The following is a 27,294-nucleotide window of genomic DNA, read 5'->3' on the forward strand; positions in this document are numbered from 1 at the left end:
GAATCATTATAAAAATACTAACATTTTGAGCAATACTACACTAAAGTGTACATTTGGAAATCAAGAGATTTACAGTCATCTAACTACAACCTCTTTGCAAACATTTGATAATTAATAAAATGTCATATTTTTTAAGGCCTCGCGCAAGTATATGGCTGTTATTTTCAAGCTGGTTTAATGCTTTTTCTGTATCCTTTAATATTGCTCTCCTTCCATCTGCACTTTCAAATAGTGTCAATTTTGCATTTAAATACGACTAGCCAGTTCGCTTGCATCTCCAAAGCAGCCCAATAGCCCTCGAATGCATCTGCTCGCACTGATCTTTAGAATATTAAACGGGTAAATCTGTCTGTAACAGCAGAAAAGCTGATTTGAGCACATTCCTCCATGCAGACTGAAGCTGATTTCATTATAGATAAATCAGATTCATCTATTCAATCTCTCTTTTTATCTATCTGTCGATCCTTTCCATTTCGATCCTCTCTCTTTTCTCTATGTGCTTCTTTCCTCCAATTTCAGCTGTCTCTCCTCCCTTTTAGAGCGCTCCCATTACTTTTTACTCTGTCTGTCTTTCTCAATTTCTGCATGTCTTGTATCAGCCTCGTTATCTGTGTAATATAATAAGCATGCACACAACTGAAGAGAAGAGAAGAGGAGAGGAGGGAAGAGGAAGAGAAGAGAAGAGAAGAGAAGAGAAGAGAAGAGAAGAGAAGAGAAGAGAAGAGAAGAGAAGAGAAGAGAAGAGAAGAGAAGAGAAGTAGAAAAAAAACATGGGGAAAAGGGGAGAGAACAGAAAAAAAGAAGTGCTGTGTTAAAAAGCTGAGTCCACCAGAGCAGTCACAACAAATTCATCTCTCTCTCTCTCTCTCTCTCTCTCTCTCTCTCTCTCTCTCCTCTCTCTCTCTCTCTCTCTCTCTCTCTCTCTCTCTCTCTCTCTCTCCTCTCTCTCTCTCTCTCTCTCTCTCTCTCTCTCTCTCTCTCTCTCTCTCTCTCTCTCTCTCTCTCTCTCTATCTCTCTCTCTCTCTCTCTCTCTCCTCTCTCTCTCTCTCTCCATGATACAAGCTGGCCCCAGTAACACAATAAAAACTTGGCTCAGCTCTGTGCTTCTATGAGCGCGCGCGTGTGTGTGTGTGTGTGTGTGTGTGTGTGTGTGTGTGTGTGTGTGCGTGTGCGTGTGTGTGTAAGGTAGACGACACCTCTTACTCCCTACTCTCCGTCTCATCATTGCAGCTGTTCCACAGAGGTGTGTTTCAATATATCATCCTGTCTCTCTCTCTTTTACACACACACACACACACACACACACACACACACACACACACACACACACACACACACACACACACACACACACACACACACACACACACACACACACACACACACACACACAAAGCTTAATAAGCGGTATTCAGAACTCCTGGGTTTATAGAAGCTGAAACTGCACTCCTGCACTTTACCACCTTCATTTCTTTCTTCGTTCTATTCTTTCTGCATTTCCTTTGTTTCCATTACATTCCTCCATCTATATTTCTTTTTCTGCTTAGTTTTCTTCATCCATCTCATATATCTGAAGTTAATGGTTGGGAAATTAAATACCTGGCTATACAAGGAAAACAAGTTTAATGAGAGTATAATGAGCAAGTAAGGAGAATCTATGGGGCGTCAAGATATATATTTCCAAAAAGCTTGTGGTGATCAGACATTGAACAAAACTGCTCCCTCTATTCATCCAGTACTTCTAACAAACACCTCAAGGTTGCATGGAGCCTTTCCTACCAAACACTGGGTGAAAATGAGGGCCATCAGTCCATAAAGGTCATAATGCTTGACATGGAAAAGTGAAATGCATGAATATGAGTTATAGTCACATTTCACATCTTCTCACATAAGTCAAAATCTTTAAATATCTGGCGCTTAAACAATTTGTCCGACAAAATTAGCAATGGCAGCACACAGTTATAACAATTTGGTGCTTATTAGCCCAGAATTTTATGTCTATAAAACCCACAAAGTACTGATGAGTTGTGTCATTTCACTGCCTTCGCCTGTAAGTGTCAATATGAATGTGAGGAATCTGTCAGTCGTCCAATGATTTTCAGACATGGATACGACAAAAAGATGGGAAAAGAAGAGCAAAAGATGCCAGAGGAGGAAAGCGGACACCTGGATGAGTCCTGAGGCTCTGCGGGGAGGAGGGGAGGGCTGGAGAAGGAGGGGAGATGGGTAGGAGGGTGGGCAGTTTCTTTCAGCTGTTCCTTTATATGGGTGTGTGTGGTGATACGTGCGTGTGCGTGCATGGTCCATATGTGCATTAGTGCTGGAGGAGTTGAACAGGGGGTCATACCAGATGGACACTCGCACAAACGACAGATTCCACCCACAAGCATCATGTTACCACAGTTCGGCAGTCCTCCTGCATGTGTGCGGTATAGACACAGTATCGTCACTTTTAAGAGTTACAACGTACGAACAGGAGGTGCTTTGGCACGGGAAGCTGAAATTAGATTTTCGGTCCAATGTCGGAAAAAAGAAACAACATTAGCGAGATTTACGGCTCTTTGTCTTTGAATTGCAGCTCTTGTGAGGTATTGACTGCAAACTGTTTAACCCTCGCAGACATTTTGTTGTTATCGACCTGTGCATCAAAACAGGTGCTGTGCCTGTGATTGCAGATGGTAAACACCTGTCGTAACATCACTGATTGGGATGTAGCCAGGAGAGCAACATGGCTATATGCTTCAGTCCGCAACACAATCCAGCTGGGATTGTTTTGTAACCCGCTTGGCTCTAAATTAAATCTATTTGGCAGGAGCAATTCTTTATGTTTGACCGCCACTACATAGCAAGGCTCCATCTCACTATTATTTTATATCAATTGCTTTCATCACTCGCATTCAAATCGGTTATTGTCATATAAGATTGCAGGGTCCATGGCCCCAGCGAAATATTTTCAAATTGCATATTAGTCCCGACCAAGGGTCCAAAACACAAGATTTAAATATGGTCCGCCCAACCAACTGCCTGCTGTCGGTTCTTATCAGTTCCATAGATAACGGAGAAACATGACTCAAGTGCTCCAACTGAAATGAGAAGGCTGAAAGATTGCGAAGAAAACAATGCAGAGCGACCACAGAGAAAGTCTGATAGTCAGACTAAGGTTAGGATAGGATTTTAACCTCTGTGGCTGGTGTTTGAATCTCGTGTGAAACCCAGAGACTTGCTGTCTGAAGAGAAAACTAGAGTAAGAGCTAAGTGAAATCAGCAAACATAGAGCAGTTTATAAATTGTTCATAAAGGCAATGTAATGTAAATATTAAAGGTATGATGTCTTCCTAAATCAATAAAACGCTTTGTGTTATATGCGAATACATATAATAGCATCCCATGAACACAACCAAGTATGACTGTCAGGTTTATTTTGAAAAAAGAGGTTTCCATTGCTCATATAAGTGAGATTATTGAATACAACAAGTAGTTTTTTGCAAGGAAACCAGAAGATAATCTCAATCTAGAAGGTTCTACCACGAATACCGTAAATGTTGTCAAGAAACATATATTTTCTAACTATTGGGAGTTCATAACAACTTGGAAAACTTCATAATGTCATGTATAGTTCGACTACTTGTCAGGTTTACCCAGAACTGTTCTTGTTAAGTGTGGATCCCTCATAGCTCTTAGAGACAAATTGTGTCTGTTGACCCCGATCAACCTCTCCCTCTCAGCACACACTCTCACGCACACACAAACATGCAGACAACCCGCCCCCCACCCCCCGTCTCTCACGCACAAACACACTCCACTTAATAACCTCAGTGCTCCGTTCGCCACTCCATTCCTCATCCAGTAAACTAGTTCTTTGCGCGTGTTTATGTGTGAGAGGTGTGTTTATGTGTGTGTGTGTGTGTGTGTGTGTGTGTGTGTGTGTGTGTGTGTGTGTGTGTGTGTGTGTGTGTGTGTGTGTGTGTGTGTGTGTGCTTTTGCTTCGCTCCATGTGCAGAGGGGAAAGGTTAAATGATGGCCATTAAGATTCATCTCTGAGTTTACGACCAGCAAACCAAACGGCTAACACACACACACACACACACACACACACACACACACACACACACACACACACACACACACACACACACACACACACACACACACACACACACACACACACACACACACACACACAGATGAGGGCGGTCCTCTGCCGAGGTACAGTAATTGCCTCTCCTGCTCAGTTTGTCTCTCGCTTGTCATTTAGGCCAATTGAAAACACTGGCTGCATAATGGATGCAATAATTACAGTGTTGAAGCAGTGCTAAAATATTTGTTGTTTCTTTCTATTTGTATTAATCCTACTTTGTGAAATTAGGTAAAGGCCATTTTCCATAATTCCTGTGTAAATCAACATCAGTGACTTATACACCTCTGTGGATCAGCTGCAACATGTAGTCAACACATTTTCCAACATTTTCCCATTTGCCCTTCTGCTCTCACCCAGGATATATGAAGAAAATGAAACAAATACAAAGATAAACAAAGTTTTGATTGAAGTCATTCCATCTTCACACCTACAGATTGGAAATCACCAGGCAATTTCCTTGTTTAATGTTTCCTGTACAGAAAGTGTGTGTGTGTGTGTGTGTGTGTGTGTGTGTGTGTGTGTGTGTGTGTGTGTGTGTGTGTGTGTGTGTGTGTGTGTGTGTGTGTGTGTGTGTGTGCGTGCGTGCGTGCATGCGTGCATGCGTGCATGCGTGCGTGCTCGCCTGCGACACATTCACTGACTGCCTAACAAGGAAATAACTGACAAACTGTCTCATTTTCTTGCATTAGAACTTTTACACACACACATATAGGCACACGGTGCATAAACACACTGCACGGTTACTGGAGTGGACTACGCGTCTATCCCAGCATGCCGCTCTGCTCCGAGGCAGGAGATTCTGTCATCACCACGGTTACTGTCAGGACGCATCATCAGTGGCCGTGGCAACTAATTAAGACCTGCCTGTCAGGCCTGTGGTCAGTGTATTGGTGTGGAAACTTACGTGAACGGACAAACACATTCGTGTAATTAACTACCTGTCATAAACACACACCAAAACAAACAGACACTCACATACATTCATTTCCAAGCCAGGGCGACTGTATCTGCCAGTAGGCATCAACGTACAAAATGTGTTACTCACTGCAACTCAGCAGCCTTTTGTCACCCACACTAACGTCAATCCTAATGGACACTCATTCATGCGTACAAGTCATTGGTTTCAGTTTTTCATTATTGGCCAAATGTTTTGCCAATGAAGCCCACACGGTTGCATAAAATGGTTTTCGTATACATGATAATTCACCATGGTTGGTAGTGATGACCGGTGGTGAGGGATAAAACTGTCAAAGATTGAGTAAAAGTATTATCCATCCTAAATATTGTGGCAAAAAAGTGCAACGCAGAAACAAATGAGAATATTCATTTGGAAATAATAGATTAAGACTGTTGCTTTTCAAAAGTAACCAATATAAAACGCCCTGCAAGCTTAACAACATCCTGTTCAAGCCGTTGTTTTTTCTTCCTTGGTTGCACTAATACGAGTGTCCACATCCGTCCTCCCCACATTAATGCACACGAGTGATGCAGGTTCACTGGCTGAAAACTAATGTATCTGTGTGTGTGTACAGTCAGTAATGAGGTGTGACGAGTGTGTGTCAGTGAAACTTGACTGATCAGCATAATGAGCAACGGAACATAGCGGCGAAAGAGACGGCAGACAGGCGGAGAAAGAGAGTGGGAGATGTACACAAAATGAGGTGGAGGAGATATTTGTGGGTTTTTTTGCATAAGGGCTAATTACACCATCTGAAGCCGGTCTGTGGCCACACCTGCTATTTTTGAGACGGCTGGACACGTGGCGACAGACCAGACCAAATTATGTTCATACTAAGAAGGAAGTGACTATTCTGACTGATGTCAGTTATATCAGTGTTGTTGGGTTGAAGAGCCCAGTCAGTTTTATTTTAAGGATGCGGTATGAAGGGACCGATGAAGGAGATATGCTGTCCTCCTTCCCAGTCGACATATCCCTACTTCAGCTAATAATTATTGTCATCAGGTGGATTATAATCTATCCCCCTCTCGTTTCCGGAAGATTTCTCGCAGAACACATGGTGGTAGTTTAAGTTTTTTACGTGAAAATGCAGGTCACAGTATAAATAAATAATAAAAACATATTCTATAAGTTTAAATTGGCTGCATCACATTCATTAAAAATTGTTCAAGCTGAATCATACAGTTCTGAACCATTGCATTTCAATAAATTAGAATTGTATATATTGTATTATGTATATCTTTGTTTATCCGCTACTTACTGCACCCTCCCACACTGTGTTAGTTGCGACTACGTAAAAATTACACAGTATATCAGACAAAGCTATTTTGAAATGCACGGGTACAAAATTCCAATAACGAACCAATCACATGGATCAGGTCGATAATCATGAGCAATCCCCTGCATGTGGTGAGAGGAGCACCTTGCTGCCGCTGCCACTCTGCTCAGACTGTCCTAATTGCATCCAAAGTAGACATTTAAGGGTCACTGAATGAAAATGTTTGATAAACTATGACCTATTTAAATTACAGAGCAGAGCAGGTAATGGGATGTGCCTGACATGTCTGACCTGGCACTTACTCAAAAAGCTGTTTAGTCATGTGAACAAAATATTTTTAAACGACACGTTTAAAAATAGAAATGTCAGCAATATGTTGAGAACAGCTAATTAATATACCAGTGATGGTCAAGTGAATGATCAAATGATAAGCTGGTCATTAGAATGAGAAAGACACACAAACAAATAACTCTCACAAGCCAAACTGCGACATTAATTGCAACACAGTTTAAGGTGGTTAGGCTGGTTTAATTTCTATTGTAAAGATTTACGTAGGTTCACAAAGTCGGCTGACCAACAGAGGGGCAGTCATTTTACCCTTGGATACATCTGGCTGCTTAAGTCGAAACAACTCTGGCTGAAAGCCGAAAAATGTGAAAGAGAAACAGGCCCCCCGAAAGACAAATAGGCTGATTTCAGAGTAGAAACCCACCAATCTCTGCACAGCGATCCAGCCACTTAGCAATGTAAACACACACACACACACACACACACACACACACACACACACATACGCGCACACAAGCAAGCAAGCGAGGAGCAAAGTCCCCCTCTCAAGTCTCCGCCTGCGTGAGAAAAAGAGTTAATAACTTGTGTTTGAGTTGGTCCAAAGATAAACAAAACTATACCCATGAACCCAAATTAAAGTACCTAAACGCTGGTGACTCTTGCACATGGTAACACTCACATTGAGTGTATTTGAGCATTGCACCCTAAAGAGGTCATGGATTTAAAAAGGAGGGGGGGGTTCCCTTTCAGAACAAGACCAAAGGAAATCCAAAAACCTCCATCCTATCAAACCAGCATAACTTTCTCTGCCTCCCTCTGTCTCGCTGCTCTGTTATCAGCAGATATGGAGGAGGTAAGGAATGAAAGAGTTGCAGCTGCAAGTGTTTGTTGTGTCAGTCTGCTCTCTGCTTGTGTAGTTTCTTATCGTACTTCAAACAGCTCGTGCTTCTTCTCCCACACTTTTCTCAGCCCACTTCTGTATCATTTACTCTCATTCCGCCCCCTCTCTGGAGGATTACAGTCCAGCACTGTGTCATTCAGGTTATGGTCTGTAACATACATCTAAATGGCCCCTATGTTTTTTACGCTTCTGACTTGCTCTCTTATACACACACAAAACAATACCCTTCAAATTGCCCTCCCATGGACACCAATAGGAAGGCGAAGCAAAGCTGAAACACCAAAGAATGCTGACAGAAAGTCATACTGATCTCACACATCAGATTCTAACATGTACCTCTGTACATCTGCGAGCTGTGGCGTCTTTTAAGCATCTGTCACTTCACATCTCTACAAACTGTAAAATGGGAAGAAATTGTAACTTTGCAAAAGCTAACAACCATGAAAACCTTCATGGCTTACGCTTCGGTCCTGCTTGATAGCGGTGGGAATTCAGCGGAGACCTCATCACGGGATTCAATTTCCATTTACAGGTGTGGATCTGATGCAGTACACGGCCAGTAGAAATGAGCCGCCACACTTCACGGTTCGCTCTTGAAATGAATTAATCTAAAATGTGTTACATTCATAATGTAGAACAATACACATCCCAGAAAGGCAATTTCTCAGGTGTACGAATCAGAAAACGCGAGCATAGATATGGAAAAAGACATTTGCAGCTGCAGAGAAGCTTTTTAAATTGGGTTAAGGAAAAGAGTATCGCCGTCCCAAACTACATTACGCTACAGTAGGTGTGTCGAGCTTCTTCATTATGCTGCACTAATGCACCAAACTGATACAGCAGCAGTCCGGGAAAATGATGGAGGATTCAGAAACTAGAACACGCAGATCGTGAGTCACAACACTCGGAGTTAAAAGTAAAAGCTCTGCCTGTCCACTCTTTGATCACGGTGTCATTTAAAAAGCGTTTGGCTCTCTAAATTGTTCTCACATGTAGGTGGAGGTTCTGCACTGTTCTAGGAAGCCTGGTTGAAAGCAACATTAAGCTGTTGATTTTTCACAGCAGGCAATATGATAAAGTTGACTTGAGCTCGTGGGAATCCGAGAAGGACTCAAGTACTGGGTGGTACTTGAAACTTGGCAGGCCTGAACAGGCCGACTCTGGAGTCCACTCATCCCACAGATAGAGAATATAAAAAAACAAAAAAAAAACTATTTACTTTGGTTGGAGATGCAGTTAATCCTATTCACATACCGTTCCCTGCTTGACTTTTTCATCTACACGTTTGAACATATTTATAGTCTAAATCAGGTTTTGGCTTCGAGGTCGATTAAACAAAACCCTTTTCCTCAAATAGACAAATAAGAGATGTCCCGAGCAGAGTTACAAACACGCTGATATTTAACACTGCTGTGTTGTTCAAGGATATTTCTATAGTTAGGCCATTAAAAGATATATCATAAAGTTGCATAAAACGGACCAAAATCACCCACATTTCATCATTTAGAGCTAAAAGAAAATTTAAAAACTTCTATATGGGCTTTATCCCCTCTTCAAAGATTGTCTATACAATATGCAGTTCTACTGACCTTGAATACAATTCAGAATTTACTATATTAGATTTATTTAACTGCTCTGTGCATATGTTCAAGATAAGGTTTTCACATGATTTCATATTTTAATATGAAGTCATAACTCAAGGGCCCTTATTGAGAAGAGAAGGTGCTTTACCAAAGCAAAGGGGCAAAAGGCTTGCCAATGACAGTAACACAAAGAATACTACCCACCACAATGGTAACTTTTATTCTATTATGGTTCCGTGCCCCATATAGAGTTAAAAATACAGTAATATGGATTTTAACATGCGTACAAAGTTTGATCGTTAACATAAAAATGTGCAGCCAGTTAAAAAAAAAAGAGAATGACAGTAAAATATCAGCCACTTAGATTCACTGTCTTTGCTTACATTAATCCAAAGCACCACTTAGATTTCATGGCTCATAGTGACACAAAAGGGCATCGTAAGTTCTGAGCACAGCCTCTTGAAATACTGCAACAATCTTATAACTTGCAAACTGAAAATAGGAAATTACTAAGCTTAGTTTAATAGATTAGTTTAAATTGAAAGAGGCTTCTCAGATAATAAAAGAGCACAGTAAAGAAAAACGAAGCCTGTGTACTTCATTGATTTTCAAATCTGCTGTTAAAACCACAACTCTTCAACATATTTAATGTATCACATAGCAGGGAATTTCAAATCGATATCCTTGAGCTAATATGTGGACCTCAACACCAGTAGCATACAAAGTGGTGCTTCCTCTGAAGATGTAAAATCTGGAGGTTTTTAACAATGGGAATATTTGTTTGATAATGCTGTTCAAAATGCATGGGGTTTAAAGGAAAGGATGAACTAACAGTAACTGAATTCACACACATTCGCAAAGAAGGAACATCAAACAGCACAAATAATGTAGACCTAGTAATAACATCAGAGCATTGATCCTCTAACAGCAGATTATTTTTGCTCTAAACCAGTCCCTGTCTTGACCACTTTTATAAAGTTTGCAGAATGATAAGCTTTAACATCAACTGCTCAACATGACCATCGTTAATTATTAAACATTTACAAGTAGTTCATACTTGTAGAGTAGTTCATTAAGTGAATCCTTTAAATCATGGAGTCTCTTTCCTCTTCCTCTTCCTTAGCCCCTCTCCCACTCCTGTTGCCTCCATTATTAAGGTCTCTCTTCCCCTCACTCAGGGCCTGTCCACACGAGAACGCCGTTTCACATAAACGCACTGTTTTTCGCTGATCATCCACATGGCACAGTATTTTAGGAGAAACTTTCGGGGGGTTTTTTGGAACACAGGTATAAACTCAGAGTTATATAGAAGTCTGTGAGCAGGAGTCAAATTCTAAAGTTCTATGTTCTCCATGTCTTCTTCTGCATTTTTGGCTGTACTTTATTTGGTGAGTCACAGTGCCCCTAAACGCCTGGCATATGTACTACATGCTACCTTAGGCATCGTGTTGAGCCGTGTTCAGAGTGATGTGTGGACGGAATTTTATTTGGGAACGCCGGAGAGAAAAAAGATCGTTTTGGCTCGTGTGGACAGGGCCTCAGTCTCTCCTGCTCTCTCTGGACTACTAACCTTGATTCACTGCTCCACTCAACTCTGCCCCAGGCTGGGACACACACACACACACACACACGCAGACACACTCGCACAAACACAACCACTGAACACAGACACATGTACAGACAGGCAGATTTACAAGCAAACACGCAGCAGCGCACGCCGAATGGTAGATATACACATGTACTTGACCGTGGTAGAGTAGAAGTGGTTAGTCTGGGGCCAGTGTGAGGGGGGGAAGTGTGGCTAACCGAAACCACATGTGGCTGACTCGCTCTTTCGCTCCGTCCAGAGGTATGCAAGCCTCTGATGTGTGTGTGAGTGTGTTTGTGTGTGTGTGTGTGTGTGTGTGTGTGTGTGTGTGTGTAGGGGGAGGTGTGATAGAGTGCAAACCTCCGAAGAAGAGGCAGAATGAGCTCATGGTTTGACTTGAATTCATACAAGGAACATGCACGCTTACTGTCAAAGTCTTGCACAAGCACATTCAAATCCTTACGCACCACAGAAGCTGCCCCACTGATTTTACTGGTGGCCACTACAGCAGTGCGACAAGTCATAGCACGAACCGAGAAGCAGCTACTCTGTAATTACACGTCATACCAGGAAAAGGCTGGAATGTTGTTCACAATGGTGCTTTTATAATGTTGACAATAAAAAGAATTCTTGGAACATCCAAATTCATATTTTTCACCACAGCTAATTAAATATATGGGAGGGATTTCACTTAGATAGTGTGTGTTCATTGCTTCAGCAGTCCTAAGGAACTTTACCCTGTTGGTCTCATTCATGCACACACCAATGGTGATTCCACCAGGAGCAATTTGGGATTTAATGTGTTGCCTGAAGTTGAATCGAAACACCAACCTTTCGACTGGAAGACGATCGGAAACAGTTTGTGTGAGCAATACTGTTTTCTGTGATGCTGAATGCAATGACGCTTGATCACTGGAGCAATTATTAAACGATGCAAATCAAGATAAATGTGTTCATTTGTTCTTGCTGAGGATTCATCTGCTCTTTTCTATACCAACACAAGGTGGAACTAAATAGTTTACCAGTCTGGCACATGGCCAACACAGAGAGATACTCAAACACCAAACATGCATTGATGGCTGGATGGATAAGGATAAAATCCATACAAGCACAGTAAGAACATGCGGACATCACCGTGCCACAGTGAGGAAAACCAATTTTTTGCTGTTGCCATTCATGTACACTTTATTATAACAAATAATAGAAGAAGCTGATTTGCACAGAGCACTGGTGGAGGCAGGCAAGTCCCTTGGCAGCATTGACATAATGTCCAAGACAATCTCTAAAAACAGAGAGAAATAAGCTTTTTTTTTGGTTTACATTGGTCTATCATATTAGTGACAATTCTGGAGAAATGATTAGTTTCATTCAGCCACCTGCATGATAATGATCAGCTGAATTTAGATTAAGAAAGCAGAACAAACACCCAAAACTTTCCAAAAACCCACAAAACTTAACAGTTTCAATTCAAATGCGTCTCCTCAAGTTCGTTCGTGAACACAGAAAACAGCCACCCTGATTAGGCACTTATGCCATGTCACCATAGCTAATGATCATGAGTGACTTGACATTTAGAATTTCCATGAGACAATGTATCCAATTATGTCTCTCTTAGATAATCTGCTCCACAACACAAGAACAGAATATCAAAATGGTAAAAGACAAACATTGAATAAAACTGCAGCATAACGGGCAGATACAACTCAAGCTTCGAAGAAGCAAATGAGCATGCAACTAAGCATACAAAGTGGCATTTATCCAAAGAACTCATCACAGCAGAAAACATCAGCACACATGGCCTCATTCAGAGGCCAACAAAGGCAGACAGCTGTAGTTTTGTTTCAAACCTGTACTTAACTTCACGCTTTGTAGTGAGGAACTAACCCTGGAAGACAGAGCTACGCTGTGTGCTAAGGTAGTGCTGTGTGCGTGTGTGTGTGTGTGTGTGTGTGTGTGTGTGTGTGTGTGTGTGTGTGTGTGTGTGTGTGTGTGTGTGTGTGTGTGTGTCTGAGACTGAGTGTGAGAGACAGTTTGTGTCATGGGGAGGTAGCGCTGTATCTGCTAACCGTTACCCCAACAAGACAGCTCGCTTGGTTCGCACAGACACACGGACGAACACACACGCACATGCACACACTCACACACACACACTGGGACATACATGAGTTTCACACACACACACACTTTATTTGCCTTTGGTCCAGCGCAGACATAGTGACAGTGAACCTCGCCACTTAATACAAAGAGACAGTTTCTTCTACAGAGTCTTATATGTAGAGGTGTGTGTGTGTGTGTGTGTGTGTGTGTGTGTGTGTGTGTGTGTGTGTGTGTGTGTGTGTGTGTGTGTGTGTGTGTGTGTGTGTGTGTGTGTGTGTGTGTGTGTGTGTGTGTGTGTGTGTGTGTGTGTGTGTGTGTGTGTTTACGTGTGCGTGACTCCGAGTAAATCTGCCTGAGCTGAAAACAGTCGCGAGAAAACACTAACAAAAGCATTCCAAAGTGAGTGAGAAAGATACAGAGATAGAGAGAAAGAGGGAGAGGAACCTTGAAGTGGGATGGGAGAGGCTGGAGTAGAGACAAACAGGGGAGAAGGCTTTGTGCCAGCATGACACTGAGGAGAAGAATTTGTTCTTTAGTTTATCAGATTAACCACACACATACAGTCATTGTTTTCTCTGGCAGCCACCATAAGTGACTTTAAGAAACACTTGAATTGCACTTCAGTTTCCCTTGTCGAGGATTTATTTTGGTGTGTGTGTGCGTGCGTACCTGTGTGTGTGTATTGGGGGTTTATGTAGGACATAAGGAGAAACATCGTAAACAGACGTACTTACAGGTAAGTTTAGAAGTTTAACATCTGCTTACTCATTTTTAACTCATTCTCACTGGGTTAATTTCTCCACTGCTCTGGTATTGATGCTGTGCATGAGTTATTTTATAGCTGCAATTTCCACCTTAAACAAAATCCCCAATCTTTATCCCGGTAATACAACACCATGCAGGCTGGATTTGGAAATCCCACCCTTGTGCATGTTGAGGGGGGAAACACAGAAACTGGAGAGCAAGGAAAAAAAGGGGGGAAGGGAGGGAGGGTGCAACAGAGGTAGAGAGGGTAAGAGGAGGAGGAGCGGGGGGAGGATAGGAGAGAGGGGAAAAGTAGAGTACATGAAAAGGGGGGAGGGTTTGATAAACGTTGTGTTACTCTGTTTGGGTTAGTGGGCCATAAATTCCAAGGGAAGGGGTGAGAGATGGAGGGAGGAGGACTGGAAGAAGGGAATGAGGTAAACTAAGCATTTCAGGAGGGAGGCTTAGGTGGAAATGTTTTGCAAGAGAGGAGAGGATTGTTTAACTAAAATGACTCATATTGCTTGACTCCGCCAGACACGGTAACATCTGCATAGTATCAGCAGTGTGTGTGTGTGTGTGTGTGTGTGTGTGTGTGTGTGTGTGTGTGTGTATGTGCACAATGTGAATCCCAAGGCTTCCTCCCAAGGAAAACCTACATGTCCTATTTTAGCATTTTCCGTGGTTCATATGTAGCTCCACAGCGTCTGTTGGGAGTTTCGTTCGCTGCTCTACCCTCTCTTCCTTATCGCTTCCAGTAGAAAGGGCAAACTGTTTGGACCGTTCAAAGAACTTTGCAGTTCAGCAATCAGAGCGGCAGAACTTAAGATCAGGGTTTCCCACACGCTCCTTTACAGCGCCGCTCAAAAACTGAAGTGCCTGAAGGAGTTACGGTCTCAGTGGGAGTTCTCGCACTACCATGGAAAAACCTATTGTTTAGCTTCTTGAATGCATAGATATAAATCTCAAAGGTTGCCCATTTGTAGGTATGAGGTTGAGAATCAGCAGGCAGCACTGGCCCCTCTCGGTTAAAACTGTTGGGGGTGGTGTTTACACATCATTTATGACCTCCTGTGAATCCCTGGAAAGTATGCATTTCTATTCAAGATTTCAGCCAAGAATACAGTTCAGTGGAGCTTATGTTACTGAGAAATCCACATTATTCCAAGTTTGTTTCATATCCAAGTTATTAGAGTTCAGTTACTTTCATCTGCTGTAGTTGTCCTTCCTTTTTGTAATGGTTGCAACGCATTTCCCAAGACTCCAGTAGAAGAGCAAGGGTACAAAATGCTTTATCTTATAGTTTGTATTCTGTATAAAGAAGCATTTGAATGTTAAGCTGACAAAAATATGATTTGTTTTCTAGCTGAGTGACCCAAAACAGTAGATACTGACCTATATTTCACTGGCTTTTGTGCTTGTATCATGCAGAAAACATCAGAGATGTCGCAAGCATTTTTAATTGAATGTCTGCTAATATAATGGGGATGCCTTTTTTTCATATATTTTTAATTTGACAAGGACAGAGCTCTTCAATCAACAAGGGAAAATTAGATATGAGTCAGAAATAGCCGACGTGTTCTCGGATGTTCGTATGCATACTGAGTAAATACAATTTCTTTCACACTGGATTGGAAAAATGAACATCGTGAATCTGTTGATTATGTCTGATCTTTTACTTTCTCATAAAAACACTAAAAAATGTCTGTCACACTGTGGCCTCATCAAGCTGCTTATTAACTGCAACCATCACTCCGATATCAAACGATTTTCATTTACAGAAGAAACAAATGATCTGCAAATCTCTTGTGGAGACAAAGTTAGTCACTTTGGCCTGTTAAATGGCTTTAAGAACTACTCAATAATTAACTTTGTTGTAATTTCATTGGATATTGATTCATTAGTTAATTAAATTGTGCTTGATTTAATTTGCACATCCTTGAGCTCCGCTTTCTGCCACATATCTTCTATTCTATCTGGTAGAGATATGGCACTATGATTCCAGCCATCGTACATTTATGATCAACATCTATCACTTAATTATCACTCACTTACAAGTGGAATGTGGCTTTATTTTATACATACCAATGAGGAAAGTCTTTGAGTCAATATTAAAGTGTCTCCGCTTCGTACTGTAATGTATGTGCGCAGGACATACTACTTGCAGTTTATCGTGCGACTCTCACACACTCAGGAATCCAGGCTGGGATGGACCAGCCAGGGAGCTGACAGACAGACAGATGTTGAACATTGAAAATGTCCGTCCTCAGACTCCCACACACAGCCTGTCTCTTAGAGTGATTGACTGTAGGTGCGTATGCGCGATCGCTGTCAGGCTGACCATGTGTCCGCAGTCATCTTGCAGTAAGAAGGGACACACACAAGCTGGCAGGCGGACAGACAGACTAAGCGACAGATTAAGGTGGCAGACAGACAGTTTTGAGAGGAGAGAAGAGAAGAAAAAAAAAACCAACCTTGTGTAACATCATTTGGAGGAAAGAGATAGCTTGAGAATATCTGCGAGGAGATTTAAATCTCCGCTCACACAGACAGAGGAGCAGCAGTGTGGTGATGTGAAGATACACGGTTAGGGATGGAGCTGATAATCTTAATGGACTGGTCATCTATCCGTAAGCTGCTGATTCTCACACACGCGCTCACACAGGATGGAGGGTTTATATATCTCGAAAGCTTTCTACCACTTGTGATCTGAAATCAGCTTAAAGGAAAGAGGAAATTTACTTGAAACAGTAAAATAAAGTCCGTTTTAATATCCGGGTGGACACACAGAGGCTGCATGGCTGAAACAGAATGTCCAGTGGGATTTCATCATGAGACAACACACACTGAGCGAGAATTGGCATTTTCTCTGGTATGCTGCACATGGATTGCTTTTGGCTACTTTTCTATGTGGTAGTGTGTGTTGCGGTTTCATGACAGATGTCTTCTTAACTGGACTAATGGAAACCATTTCATCCAGCATCCATAGCTACACACACCCAGGCACATACGCAGGAGCCCCTTGGCTATGTTGTGCACCTAAAGGCTGACAGAATCATGTTGGAATAACTCCACACATTCGGGTTGTCATATTTACCCAAATTGGAGACAAACTACTGCCTGAAGGAATTTATTTCTTTTTTTTTCTTAAAACACGCCTATGAGCACTTTAATTTCCATTTGAAGAAATTCTGATGTTATTTATTACATTAAAGACTTACTCCATTGCTCCAATAGTTAGGTAAAAGGCAACAGCAATAATCCAAGTTAGATCTTTCCACTGATACTTTCAGTTTTAGGGTTATTTTGGGACAATGCACATTAATTAAAGCAAGAATTTATTTATAAGAGAGAAAAAAAGAATTGAAGTCACGACACTTAAGTTACACTTTAGCCACCAAAGTCCCCTCACACGCATCTATTTTCTACCGGAGGTGTTTTGGCCGGATGACAAAATGATCAAACATTTGCTAAACCAGCAGGACAATGGCGACATTTGGCTGTGGTGGAAAGTGAAAGTGTTGTCAATGGTTAATTCTTCAGTCTAGTCAAGCCTAATAGCTGACATATTAGCAACGTTTCCTTGCTTTATACCCATAGCCTAATTTGTAGACTTCCTTCATAATTGTTCAGTAACCTCTTGGACTGAAGTGATACCTGTCGAGAAAAATTAGTAATTAAAGTAAAAATACGAGTGTTTATAATCGAATCACCCCAAATTTAAGTTTAAGTTATTAGGAGAAAGAGGCTTGAGTTACAGCCAAATGCAAATGCACATATATCGCAGGATTATTAGTGTTTTCCAGAGGTAAAAAGCACTACAGAGTAGTAACACAGGCTCCTAGTGTTGCATTACAGGTTGTTTGTAGCCTCGGGGTTACAAGTGAGTCTTTTAGAGGTATTCAGTGCTAAAGGTGGAGCCCAGCTTCGGCATAAAGAGTTTCTGATGGCTCAAAATGGCCTGGTTGCCACTGGACATACATTACAGATGATAGAAAACAAACACAACGTCTTATATTTGAGCCCCCCCCCCCCCCAAAAAAAAACTGATTTAGTCAATATTTGCAGCCGTGAGTTAATTATGTTCACAAAGCAACAGACATAAGGATCTGGCTTTTCTAAGTGGCTTTTGATTCAACTGTTTCAAACTCTACAACTTCATTAGTGTGTACCTCATCTACTGACAGAGCCTGAGAACTAAGAGGCCATTCAAAGTAATTACAAAAAAGCCTCTCAGAGTATGACTTGAGGAAAATCTACTGAGATCAGCCAGAGCAGATGTAGAACCTGCCAAAACCCCTTTCAAGAACTTGTCCTCACTAATATGAATTGACAGTATTTCTGCCCCACTGAGCTTTCATTAAGCTCCTATTATTTCTGTATTAAACAATTTGGGTTTTGAAACATAGCACTGCAGATCCTGTTACTCTTCCATGATTCACCAGAATGTGACCTTGAATGAAACAAATGTAGGGTGCCCCCCCCCCCCCCCCCCATTTAATTATGAATAACAAAAGAATTAAAATTACTTTTTACTTTCCAAATCCTTTTGGGAAACCAGATTCTATTGTTACACAGCAATCTCTGGTGTCACGGTGTGAAAGTCAGATGTGTATGACGCAAACATGTCACTTTTACAGCAAAAAATTTTAAAATATCCACAAGTCTCTCATTAAGTACCAGTCGCTATGAGCGATTGTGTGCCAAGGAGAGAAAACAAAACATATGGAGAGCAAACACAGAGGGTGTCTTTGAGAGAAGAGAAGAGAAGAGAAGAGAAGAGAAGAGAAGAGAAGAGAAGAGAAGAGAAGAGAAGAGAAGAGAAGAGAAGAGAAGAGAAGAGAAGAGAAGAGAAGAGAAGAGAAGAGAAGAGAAGAGAAGAGAAGAGAAGGGAAGAGAAGGGAAGAGACGAGAAGAGAAGAGAAGAGAAGAGAAGGGAAGAGGGGTGTTGAGCTACTGAAGGAACAAAGTTTCTCAGAGCTTGTTTATTAAAGGCTGGGCTTAACGAAAACAGCACCTGGAAACATCAAACATCCCGACAGCTGTCTAACTCCACAGACAGACAAAGGCAGGACGCACAAATGGTAAACAGATTAACTAGGAGCCAGGCTGGCAGAGGCAGGCCACAGCAAACCAGTACAAGTGTGCTTCAGGGTTCAAGGTAGTGAAACGCTGAATCTATTTTGACATTGGATTAAATATTTACAGTGGGAGCCAGATAGTGTGCAGATCTGCCGAATAGTTTTAAAAAGACATTGTACTGGTGTGTCGGAATGAATTATGAGATTGGAGGCTAAATGGGGTGGTTAGTAAAGGAGCCAAAAGGGGGTGACAATGGATGACAAAACCCACAAATCACTACAATGTCTACGCACCAATGCAGGACAACCGGGTTAAAATGAGGAATATAATGAAAACACTAAGGGAAGATGAAGCTCAGCTCACGGCTGATCGAGCTTGACTCACCTTTCTCAGAGCGCCCCATGTGAGCTGCGTCCAACAGAAGCAAACAGAAGACAGAGTTAGGTTGGAAAGCATGCAAAGGTTCAAAGATTCAAGAGAGACAATTCAAATTTAAAGAGTGGGCATTTGTTCCTTTTGGGGACCTCAAAAAGACCTCAATGGAAACGATTGACATTGCACACTATTGAGTTGATGAACTCATGTATGTGTGACAAATCACCATCTACATGATGTCAAATCTAATTTCCCATAAAGCTTGAGAATGCAGAGATTGATTCCTCATCAATGGGTGCCTTCAATTGTTTTGTTTACGGCCACACAAAAAGAGGATTGTAATAAAGCCATAAAAGTGAGAAGTTAGAAATGGTCAGTTTTGAGGAAGCAGAAGAAAAACTGAGAAGTACAAACATAAAACCATCAGACTCCAATTCAACTGCTGATTGTGCACAGTCTGTTCAGACGCAGCTTCAAAGATAATACTTTCTGAGCACCACTTAAAAGCAGAAACCCATGGAAAAATGAAGTATTACATGTAATTTATTTGCATATAATCTGAGTTGAAAGAACTCCATTGTTGGCTCGCACAGGCTTCCCAAATCCAAACTTTAACCTGTTTTCCCAACACATGTCCGACCTCAACCTTTCCCCTCTGCTTCAACTCGGTCTCATGATAACCCTGAAACTAATGGCTTTCCCAGGACGCTCCTCACCTGCCACTCTCCAAACCTCTTGCTTCTCCACACACATGCACAGCAGCCACGTCTCCATTGTACATATCGTTTTGTTTCATTTCATCTATTTGGCTCTCCATTAGCGGCAGCCAAAGCAACAGCTCCTCTTCCTGGAGTCCACCAAAAGCACAGTGAACTACCGGCACATAGTCACATCACAACGATCCACATTAATATCATCCACAATAACCAAACAGGAAACACGACAAGACGTCACAAAATCATCATCATCACTGCACATCCAACTACACAACTGGTAGTTACATCTGCATGTGTTAGTGCGAAGCAAATAGTGTATGTGTGTGTATGCACTCACCGTAATGTAATTAATCAACTGAGTGTTGATTACTTAATCTGTCATTAGCCAGCCATGTGTATAAGGGTGTGTGTGTGTGTGTGTAAGGGAGAGAGGGAGGCAGCAGCATTTTTCAAGCCCCCCCCCCCTTGTACCAACAGCTGTGACCAGAGCCACACAGGGCAGAGCAGAGATTGATGATGGTGAACTGGTATCATCATTCATCAGGGATGGGATGTTTTGGGGATTTGGGATTTGTTTAGATGTGCTGATTCTTTTCATTTCCAATAGAGCTTCATCACTTTCTTGGCTCACTTCCTGTTTACTTGAGTGATGGTTCACTCAAACCTCATGTAGCAGCGTGTAAAGACAGTAACTTTAGGGCAACTTGTAAACGACATGCCCAGCGTTAAGATCGGAAATTACAAAGTACAAATTGAGACAGTGCAGATCAAACTGGCCAAATTTATTGTTTATTTTTTTCAAAATCATGACGTTGCAAAAAGGTAGCTAAAGACGCTCATCCATGCTGTTCTTACTTTCACGAATAGTCGTGAGCTCCAATATTTCATATATTTCATTATACTTTGATACATTTTTGTGTGTGAAAACCAACAGAATAAACACCAATTGTACAGGAAAAAGTTAATTTCCCAATGCTAGTTTCAATCAGCTATGGGCATGCTGCGGACAGTACCAGAACATTTTCTGGAGTCCTGAGGATTCCTTTGGCTGTGAAAAGTCCATTTGACCGATGGTAATAACACACAGGAATTAGTGAGTGTCTCGACAGATCATGTTTAGTCGAGCGGCAGCAACCTGCAGGTGCTCTATCTGCTTTCCCATAAGCTTTGCAGCCTCGTGTGGGCCGGGGTACTCCAGGTAAAGCTGCAGTTTAGATATTGTTCCTGGATACTAGTCTTCTATCAGTGGTTCAAATTGTGACAATGTGACCACTCAATCCACAATAAAGTCCAACAAATGGATAAATAGAGTCTTTGGTGTGGGTAACCACAATCTCTGGTTCAGGTCCAGACAGGCACTCCTGTTTCCCCTCCGAGTGTGACTCAGATGAGGGGAGACAAATTTATCCATTAAAAATATCAAATGCAATCTTATTAGGAAGCATCGGTTCCATCTGCGTTGCGTGCATGTTCACATGCTGAGCCCGAAAGGCTGTCATATCTGTCTCTGAATATCTGCTCCCCTTTTAAAAATGAACATTTATTCAACTTAACACACTCCTACCTGATGAAGAGCTAATTTGAGCTTTAAACGTGGAGCCTCTTCAAGTGTAGTCAGGTTCAACGACAATGGTGAGAAAGCGGTGAGTTTCTTCTTGGCCAATATTCAAGAAGTTAGTGCGACTTCTGCTCAGTTAACCAAACACTTTCCCTCCATCCTTGAATGGAAAACAGGCCAAATTGTACACATTTGGTGAGCAATAAACATATGGCTGCTTGGCAACCGGATAAAGTCCACATTGGGGTTTAGAGGCCGAAATCACAAGCTGTCAATCACAATGTTCTCAGCCGCTCTCACTCTTCTCAACTCTCTGACAAGAGAGCAAGGTCGCACCACCACTGTGTGTCGCTAATCCATTTTTACAGCAGCAGCCCTCCAATTCAGTCAAACTCCAACACACACATATGCACACGGTCTAATGAGGGATTAGCTAATGAATTCTTTCAACAGATTAATTACATTTTACAGACTTCATCCCTAAACAGACGAAGAAATGAGACGGCACTTTCAAAGAGATGGATTTTTTTTTTTTTTTTTAAATCTATCACTAAATTGAAATCCGTAGGAACAGATTGGCTCTGAGTAAAGGGACGTTTGATTTGAGGAGAAGACATTAGGATGGATCTGAAGGACTGCCCACTGAGGCATCACTTTTAACGAGAAAATAAAGAAAACACCCTTTGATTTGGCGCCATTTTAAATGGCATGAGCAGAAAGAGGAGACATTTTCACATGAATCTAAATGAGACGCAAACATTTCACATGCTCGTCTTTGTACCACTGTACTCCGGAGGGCTTAAAAGCATCAGCCTCCCTCTTTCTCTTTAAGTGACAGTGAAACACATGAGTTGACACACACACACATTCACTTGCGCCAAACACACACACACACACACACACACACACACACACACACACACACACACACACACACACACACACACACACACACACACACACACACACACACACACACACACACACACACACACACACACACACACACACACACACACGGTCCCTCCTGCCGTTTTCACAGTCTCTTGAGTAGAGGAGATGCCCCCGGCCAAAAACCAATGGTTTCTTGCTTCCGTTTTTTTTTTTTTTTTTTACCCTCCTCCTCCCCTTCTTCTTTTTCTCCCTATCACTCCCATTTATTTTGTCTTTCTCGATTAAAACACACAGTTTCATTTCATCTTCTAAATGGAGCAGGAAAGTAATTATAATTAAACCAACTTGGTTTTAATGTTCAAAATACAAAAATAATTTACAATTATAATTAAACCAGCTCTGATATTGTGCTCAGTGGCAGCGGCAGGCTTCTAATTCGTCTGGAGACACTGATGGAAAACAATTATTTCACTTCATTAAGATTAAAGACGCCTGGAATCTGTGTCACAACTCGATCAGAGAGGAGAGACAGATTTAGAAAGTTGTCGAATTAACATAAACTCAGTTACTGACTTTGTAAAGACAGCAAGACACGCTCATTCACATTTATTACACTGACTTTGTAAGTGATTAGCCAAAACCAAACTGTGCAAAACAGCGTGATAAGAAGAGGCACGGGAGAGGCAGATTTATATAAACGCCTTAAATTATGGTCTGACTTTCTAATTGGGAAAAATAGATTAAAATGGAAATGAGACGAATTTAGAGAAGAGACGTCTTAATAGCGGACTCACAATGACTTTTTAAAATGTGTGATGGATAGTTTGAAGTCCTGGTCGCTGATATTTTTGCCCTTGTCAGTGATTGAGTGCAATCGGCACTGATGCAGCGCCCCAACACAAATGTCCCTCATTACTGACTCCTGATCTAACAATTATCAGTTTTGCTCAAAGACATCTTGTACTGACTGTACAATTTTTTTGTCCATTAGGCCGATCAGCCTCATTGATTACACATTTCTAAATTGATGTCAGTAATGAAAATGACTGTGCTGCTTAGAAGAACCTGATCCGGGCAGAGCATATAGTGTACTTGTAACTGCTTAATGCATTCAGTATTGTCCTGCTGTAGAAAACAAATGCATGGAATTATCCCCCAAAAAAAAATAAAAAATAAAATCTAATTTTTATGGACTTCAATCCTTCTCACTGATTCTTGCGTGGAAATACAAGCACCTGGCAGGTTCTCTCTTTCAACTCTTTTACACACAATTAAACAGTCAACTTCGCTGCTTTGGAGAGCAACATCTAGTCACTCGTATTTACTTGCAAATTAACTGCACTCAAATTCCCACCAGGGCCTCAAAGAAATTCCACACATTTGTTACCCAGAGAACCAAATGGCCCCAAGGGAGGGTGGGAAGGGGGATAGTTATGGGGTGTAGGGTGGGGAAGGGAAGAAGAGGAGGAGGAGGAGGAGGAGGAGGAGGAGTTTGAGGGGGCAGTAAAACGTTCAGAGATGAAATTGTAATTAATGTGTAATTTCAAAGCGCATCATTAACGAGCCTTTATGAATACTGGAAGAGGAAATGATGTGCACTGCAAGTCAGCGGTCATCGAGAGCATGGCGTGTCCCTTCATACAAGCTTACAGTTTGGGGTTTTTTTTTCGTTTGTTTGATTGTTGTTGTTTTTTTTGTTGTTGTGATTTTGGAGGTCAGCTGGCAAACAGCTGCGTGACTCTTTCTTTGTATGTCTGCCAGGAGCAGAACGACTACAGAATAAAGAAAGAAGAAAAAGCGCACAGCAGCCACGCATGCAGACAGAAACACGGACATCACTGCAGAAAACAGTTTGGTCTGTTCACAGGGTCCGATCAGACCCGCTCCAATGACACTGTAGCTATATGCGGGATAACTTCATTTGGCTCTATTCAATGAGGGTTTTTAATTTTTTTAAATTTACATTTTTTTTTGCCAAAACCTTGTCCCGGAGCGCATCGGGCAACACTTGGAGCAATGCGTTCCCAAACCGGCAAAAGAGACGCAAAAGACGCACTTTCCGATGAGAGTTGCTGTTTTAAGGGGCTGCAGCTGAAGTCCAGCAGCAGAGGTTTTCTCCCCCCCACGAAAAATACAGAGGTTCACATCACGATTATCTGGTTTCACTGTGCTCATGCACACAGATCCGCGGAAAAGTGTGCGATTGTTGCTTTGCATGTATTCACACGTTCCCAAATTCGCATTTATTTTATTTTTTTCTAACTGAGTGTTCATAGACAAAAGTCACATTTGTTCCCAAGTCAAATCACACACTGCATAAAAAAGACCGCCAGCCCTTTATCACCTGGCGATGGGGGTGCGCAGGCTGTATTCCCAGCCATTAGGTTTTACTGCGTGCAGCGCGGATAAAGTTGGAGCAGACGAGGGTCATTTGGTTCGCAAGGAGCGGAGAAGCTTCCGAACCCGACTGAGCAACGACTCGCACAAAAAGGAGAAGCATCGCCCTCAAGACACTTTTAACAACATGACAGAGGAGAAGACATTATACACACTGAGCTGACGGAATAAAAGGACAAGTCAAATGGTGTTAAAACACCATATTGGGTTGCGAAATAAAGTGTGAGATCACTATAATAAACACACATATATGTCATTGATGGTATTTTACGTGGATGTGACATTCGCCTCCGTGCTCAGCGTAACTTTTTCTCCTGGTCTGCCGTCCACTGCACGGATGAACGGGGACCGATCTCCGTTTTCCCTGCTTCAAATCCATGAAACTTACCGGCTATCCCAAAACGGACATTGCATATCAAGTAATCCGAACCGCTTGTGAACGCAGACGATCTCAAATTACAAGACGTTTTCTGGATTATCGCACATCGAAAAGAGACACGCTTAAACTTAAGTTTTTGTTGTCTTTTTTATTCATGGGAGTTCACATTCCAGACACTGAGTCACTGTTACTCATTTATTCACGCAAGTGAAACCAACCCAGAAAACTGCATTCAAACTATCTAATCTGCCCAAGCACGAAGCACCATTAAAAAAAAAAGACATTTTAACAAAGCCCCGGAAAACAAAAAAATAGAAATAAAAAATATATATTAAAAAGCGCCTGTCTAATATCCTCTGGCATTTAAAAACAGGCAAGACGGAGCGTTTCGGATACGGAGGCGAACTTTTCCTCCGCACCTGTCAGGAATTCACGCGACGGAACCGAACGGGAATTCCGCGTTCAACTTTAAACATTCCGTTAAAGAAAAGAAGAAGGAAGAAAAAAAAAAAAAAAACACTTTAAACTGTTTGTTTTAAGCAGCGTTGCTCGCGCTTACCTGTCGGTATTTGGCCGGAGACGTCACCAAGTGTCGAAAAGAGCAGCAGGACTCCCGGGAACACGGTGAAAAGTGTATCCATGGTTTGAAACCGTGGCCGAGCCAAGAGTCTGTAACAGTTTCCCCCCTCGCGAAAAGTTTTCTTCCTCCGTCCTCAGCGTCTCTCCGCCTTTCTCGCGCTCTCTTTCTCTATCTGCGTGTTATTTTCGTGTTGTTATTATTCCTCCTGTGGTCGTGGGTTCAGCCGCTCCATTCTCTCCTCTTGTCGCTTCCTACGGGCTCTCGCGGACACTCCACTTTGTTTCACGCGGAGCGAGCGAGCGAGCGAGCGCGAGGCGAGCGGAGAAAGTGCGTGACGTCACAAGGTAGGAGTCGATGGAGAACACCGAGAGAAACAATGTAGCAAGAATCCAGACGCTCTGTTTATTTACGTTCTGTAACGCAAACAAATAAATAATTGTATGATAATGTTTGGGTTTGAAATGTTTTTAAACCTGACTCGACTCAAACCTACCTTACTATTGACTTTTTACTCCTGAAATTATAAAATTCATACTTTCAAACAAAACACATTTATCTTTTTAGATATCATTTCATCCATGCTGCACAGTGGTGTGTTGGTCAGCACTCAAAACGAGAATGGTACTAGTGCCCCGATCGGTCCCTGAGTTTGCATATTCTCCCTTTGTGTAGGTTTTCTATGTGCGCTCTTTTTTCTCCCGATGCATTGGCGGCTATTTGCTGAATTGTTTGGGATCAGCTGGGATCAGCTTGAGACACCATTAGTTAAAGCGGTATAGAAGATGGATGGATGAATGGACGTTTCAATGGTTAGTTTGAGACCACTTCTTTATGGTGAGGAACCATCAAAATCACCCGTTTCTTTATGAGTACTGTATCCTGTCCATCCTTTACTCTCCATTTTTCACTTGTTTATTAAGTCATAAGTTATGAGAATCAACAATGTCAGCCATAACCCCATCACCTTGGGTAATGAAACAGTTGAAGATGTACCTTCCTTTGGCCATATGATTTCTACCAAGGTTGGCTCTGAAAAAGATGTGCAGGCAAGAACTCGTAAAGCTAGAACTGCTTGTCTTTTGCAAAATTCAATATAAAGATGTAGAGACTTCGCCCTTCAAACCAGAAGATATCAAAGCTGTCTTACTCTCTGGTGCTGACAACTGGAGGGAAACCAAAACATCACACGGTCCAAGTGTTCGTTAACCAGTACCTGAATTCCATCCCTGGGATCTGATGGCCTTTGGTAATCTGTAATGAACATTTATGCGAGATTACCAACCAGAAAGGGTAGTACACAGCACAAGATTCTTTGGGGTGAAGTATGTTTGTGGACGCCCTGTGCTCTCCATAGGAGTGATGGAGTTAAGTATTAAGTTATTCATCCAACTTCGGGCCTTAGGTGCTGGAGCAGGTCCCAGCTGACTGTGGGTGAAGGCAGGAAACACCCTGAACTGGTCACCAGTACATCACTGAGCACAGACAGACACAGACAGGCATACACACTCACATTCACGCAGATGAGAGTCACCAAATCATCTCAAATATTTAGACCATAGCATCCACAGAAGTACGGTCTTGTGGTGAGGGAACTTTCCGCCTCTTCTCTGGCAGTGTTATCCGATTTGCTTCAGAATGCAAGAAGAATCATTGATGGAAAGTCCATTATAATCTTCAGTCTCCGTCTCGACTGAGTGAACTCACTCAGGTAAGTGCAAGTCTCTGGATCTTACCCA

At 41.9% G+C, this 27,294-nt stretch overlaps 1 protein-coding gene across 2 annotated transcripts in view; it reads right to left on the reverse strand.

Moving 5' to 3' along the window:
• The window catches only part of ptprk (protein tyrosine phosphatase receptor type K), a 114,831-nt gene extending 88,976 nt beyond the window's left edge, over nucleotides 1–25,855 (reverse strand). For both annotated transcript variants that reach the window (XM_080490350.1, XM_080490351.1), the window contains exon 1: nucleotides 25,538–25,855. In XM_080490350.1, the coding sequence (XP_080346476.1) occupies nucleotides 25,538–25,619 (82 nt within the window). In that variant the 5' untranslated portion in view covers nucleotides 25,620–25,855. The remainder of the gene's footprint in view (nucleotides 1–25,537) is intronic.
• Between the last annotated feature and the right edge of the window lie 1,439 nt (nucleotides 25,856–27,294).

Source organism: Lipophrys pholis (genome assembly GCF_963383615.2).
Source record: "Lipophrys pholis genome assembly, chromosome: 21".
In the NCBI taxonomy this organism is placed as follows: Eukaryota; Metazoa; Chordata; class Actinopteri; order Blenniiformes; family Blenniidae; genus Lipophrys; species Lipophrys pholis.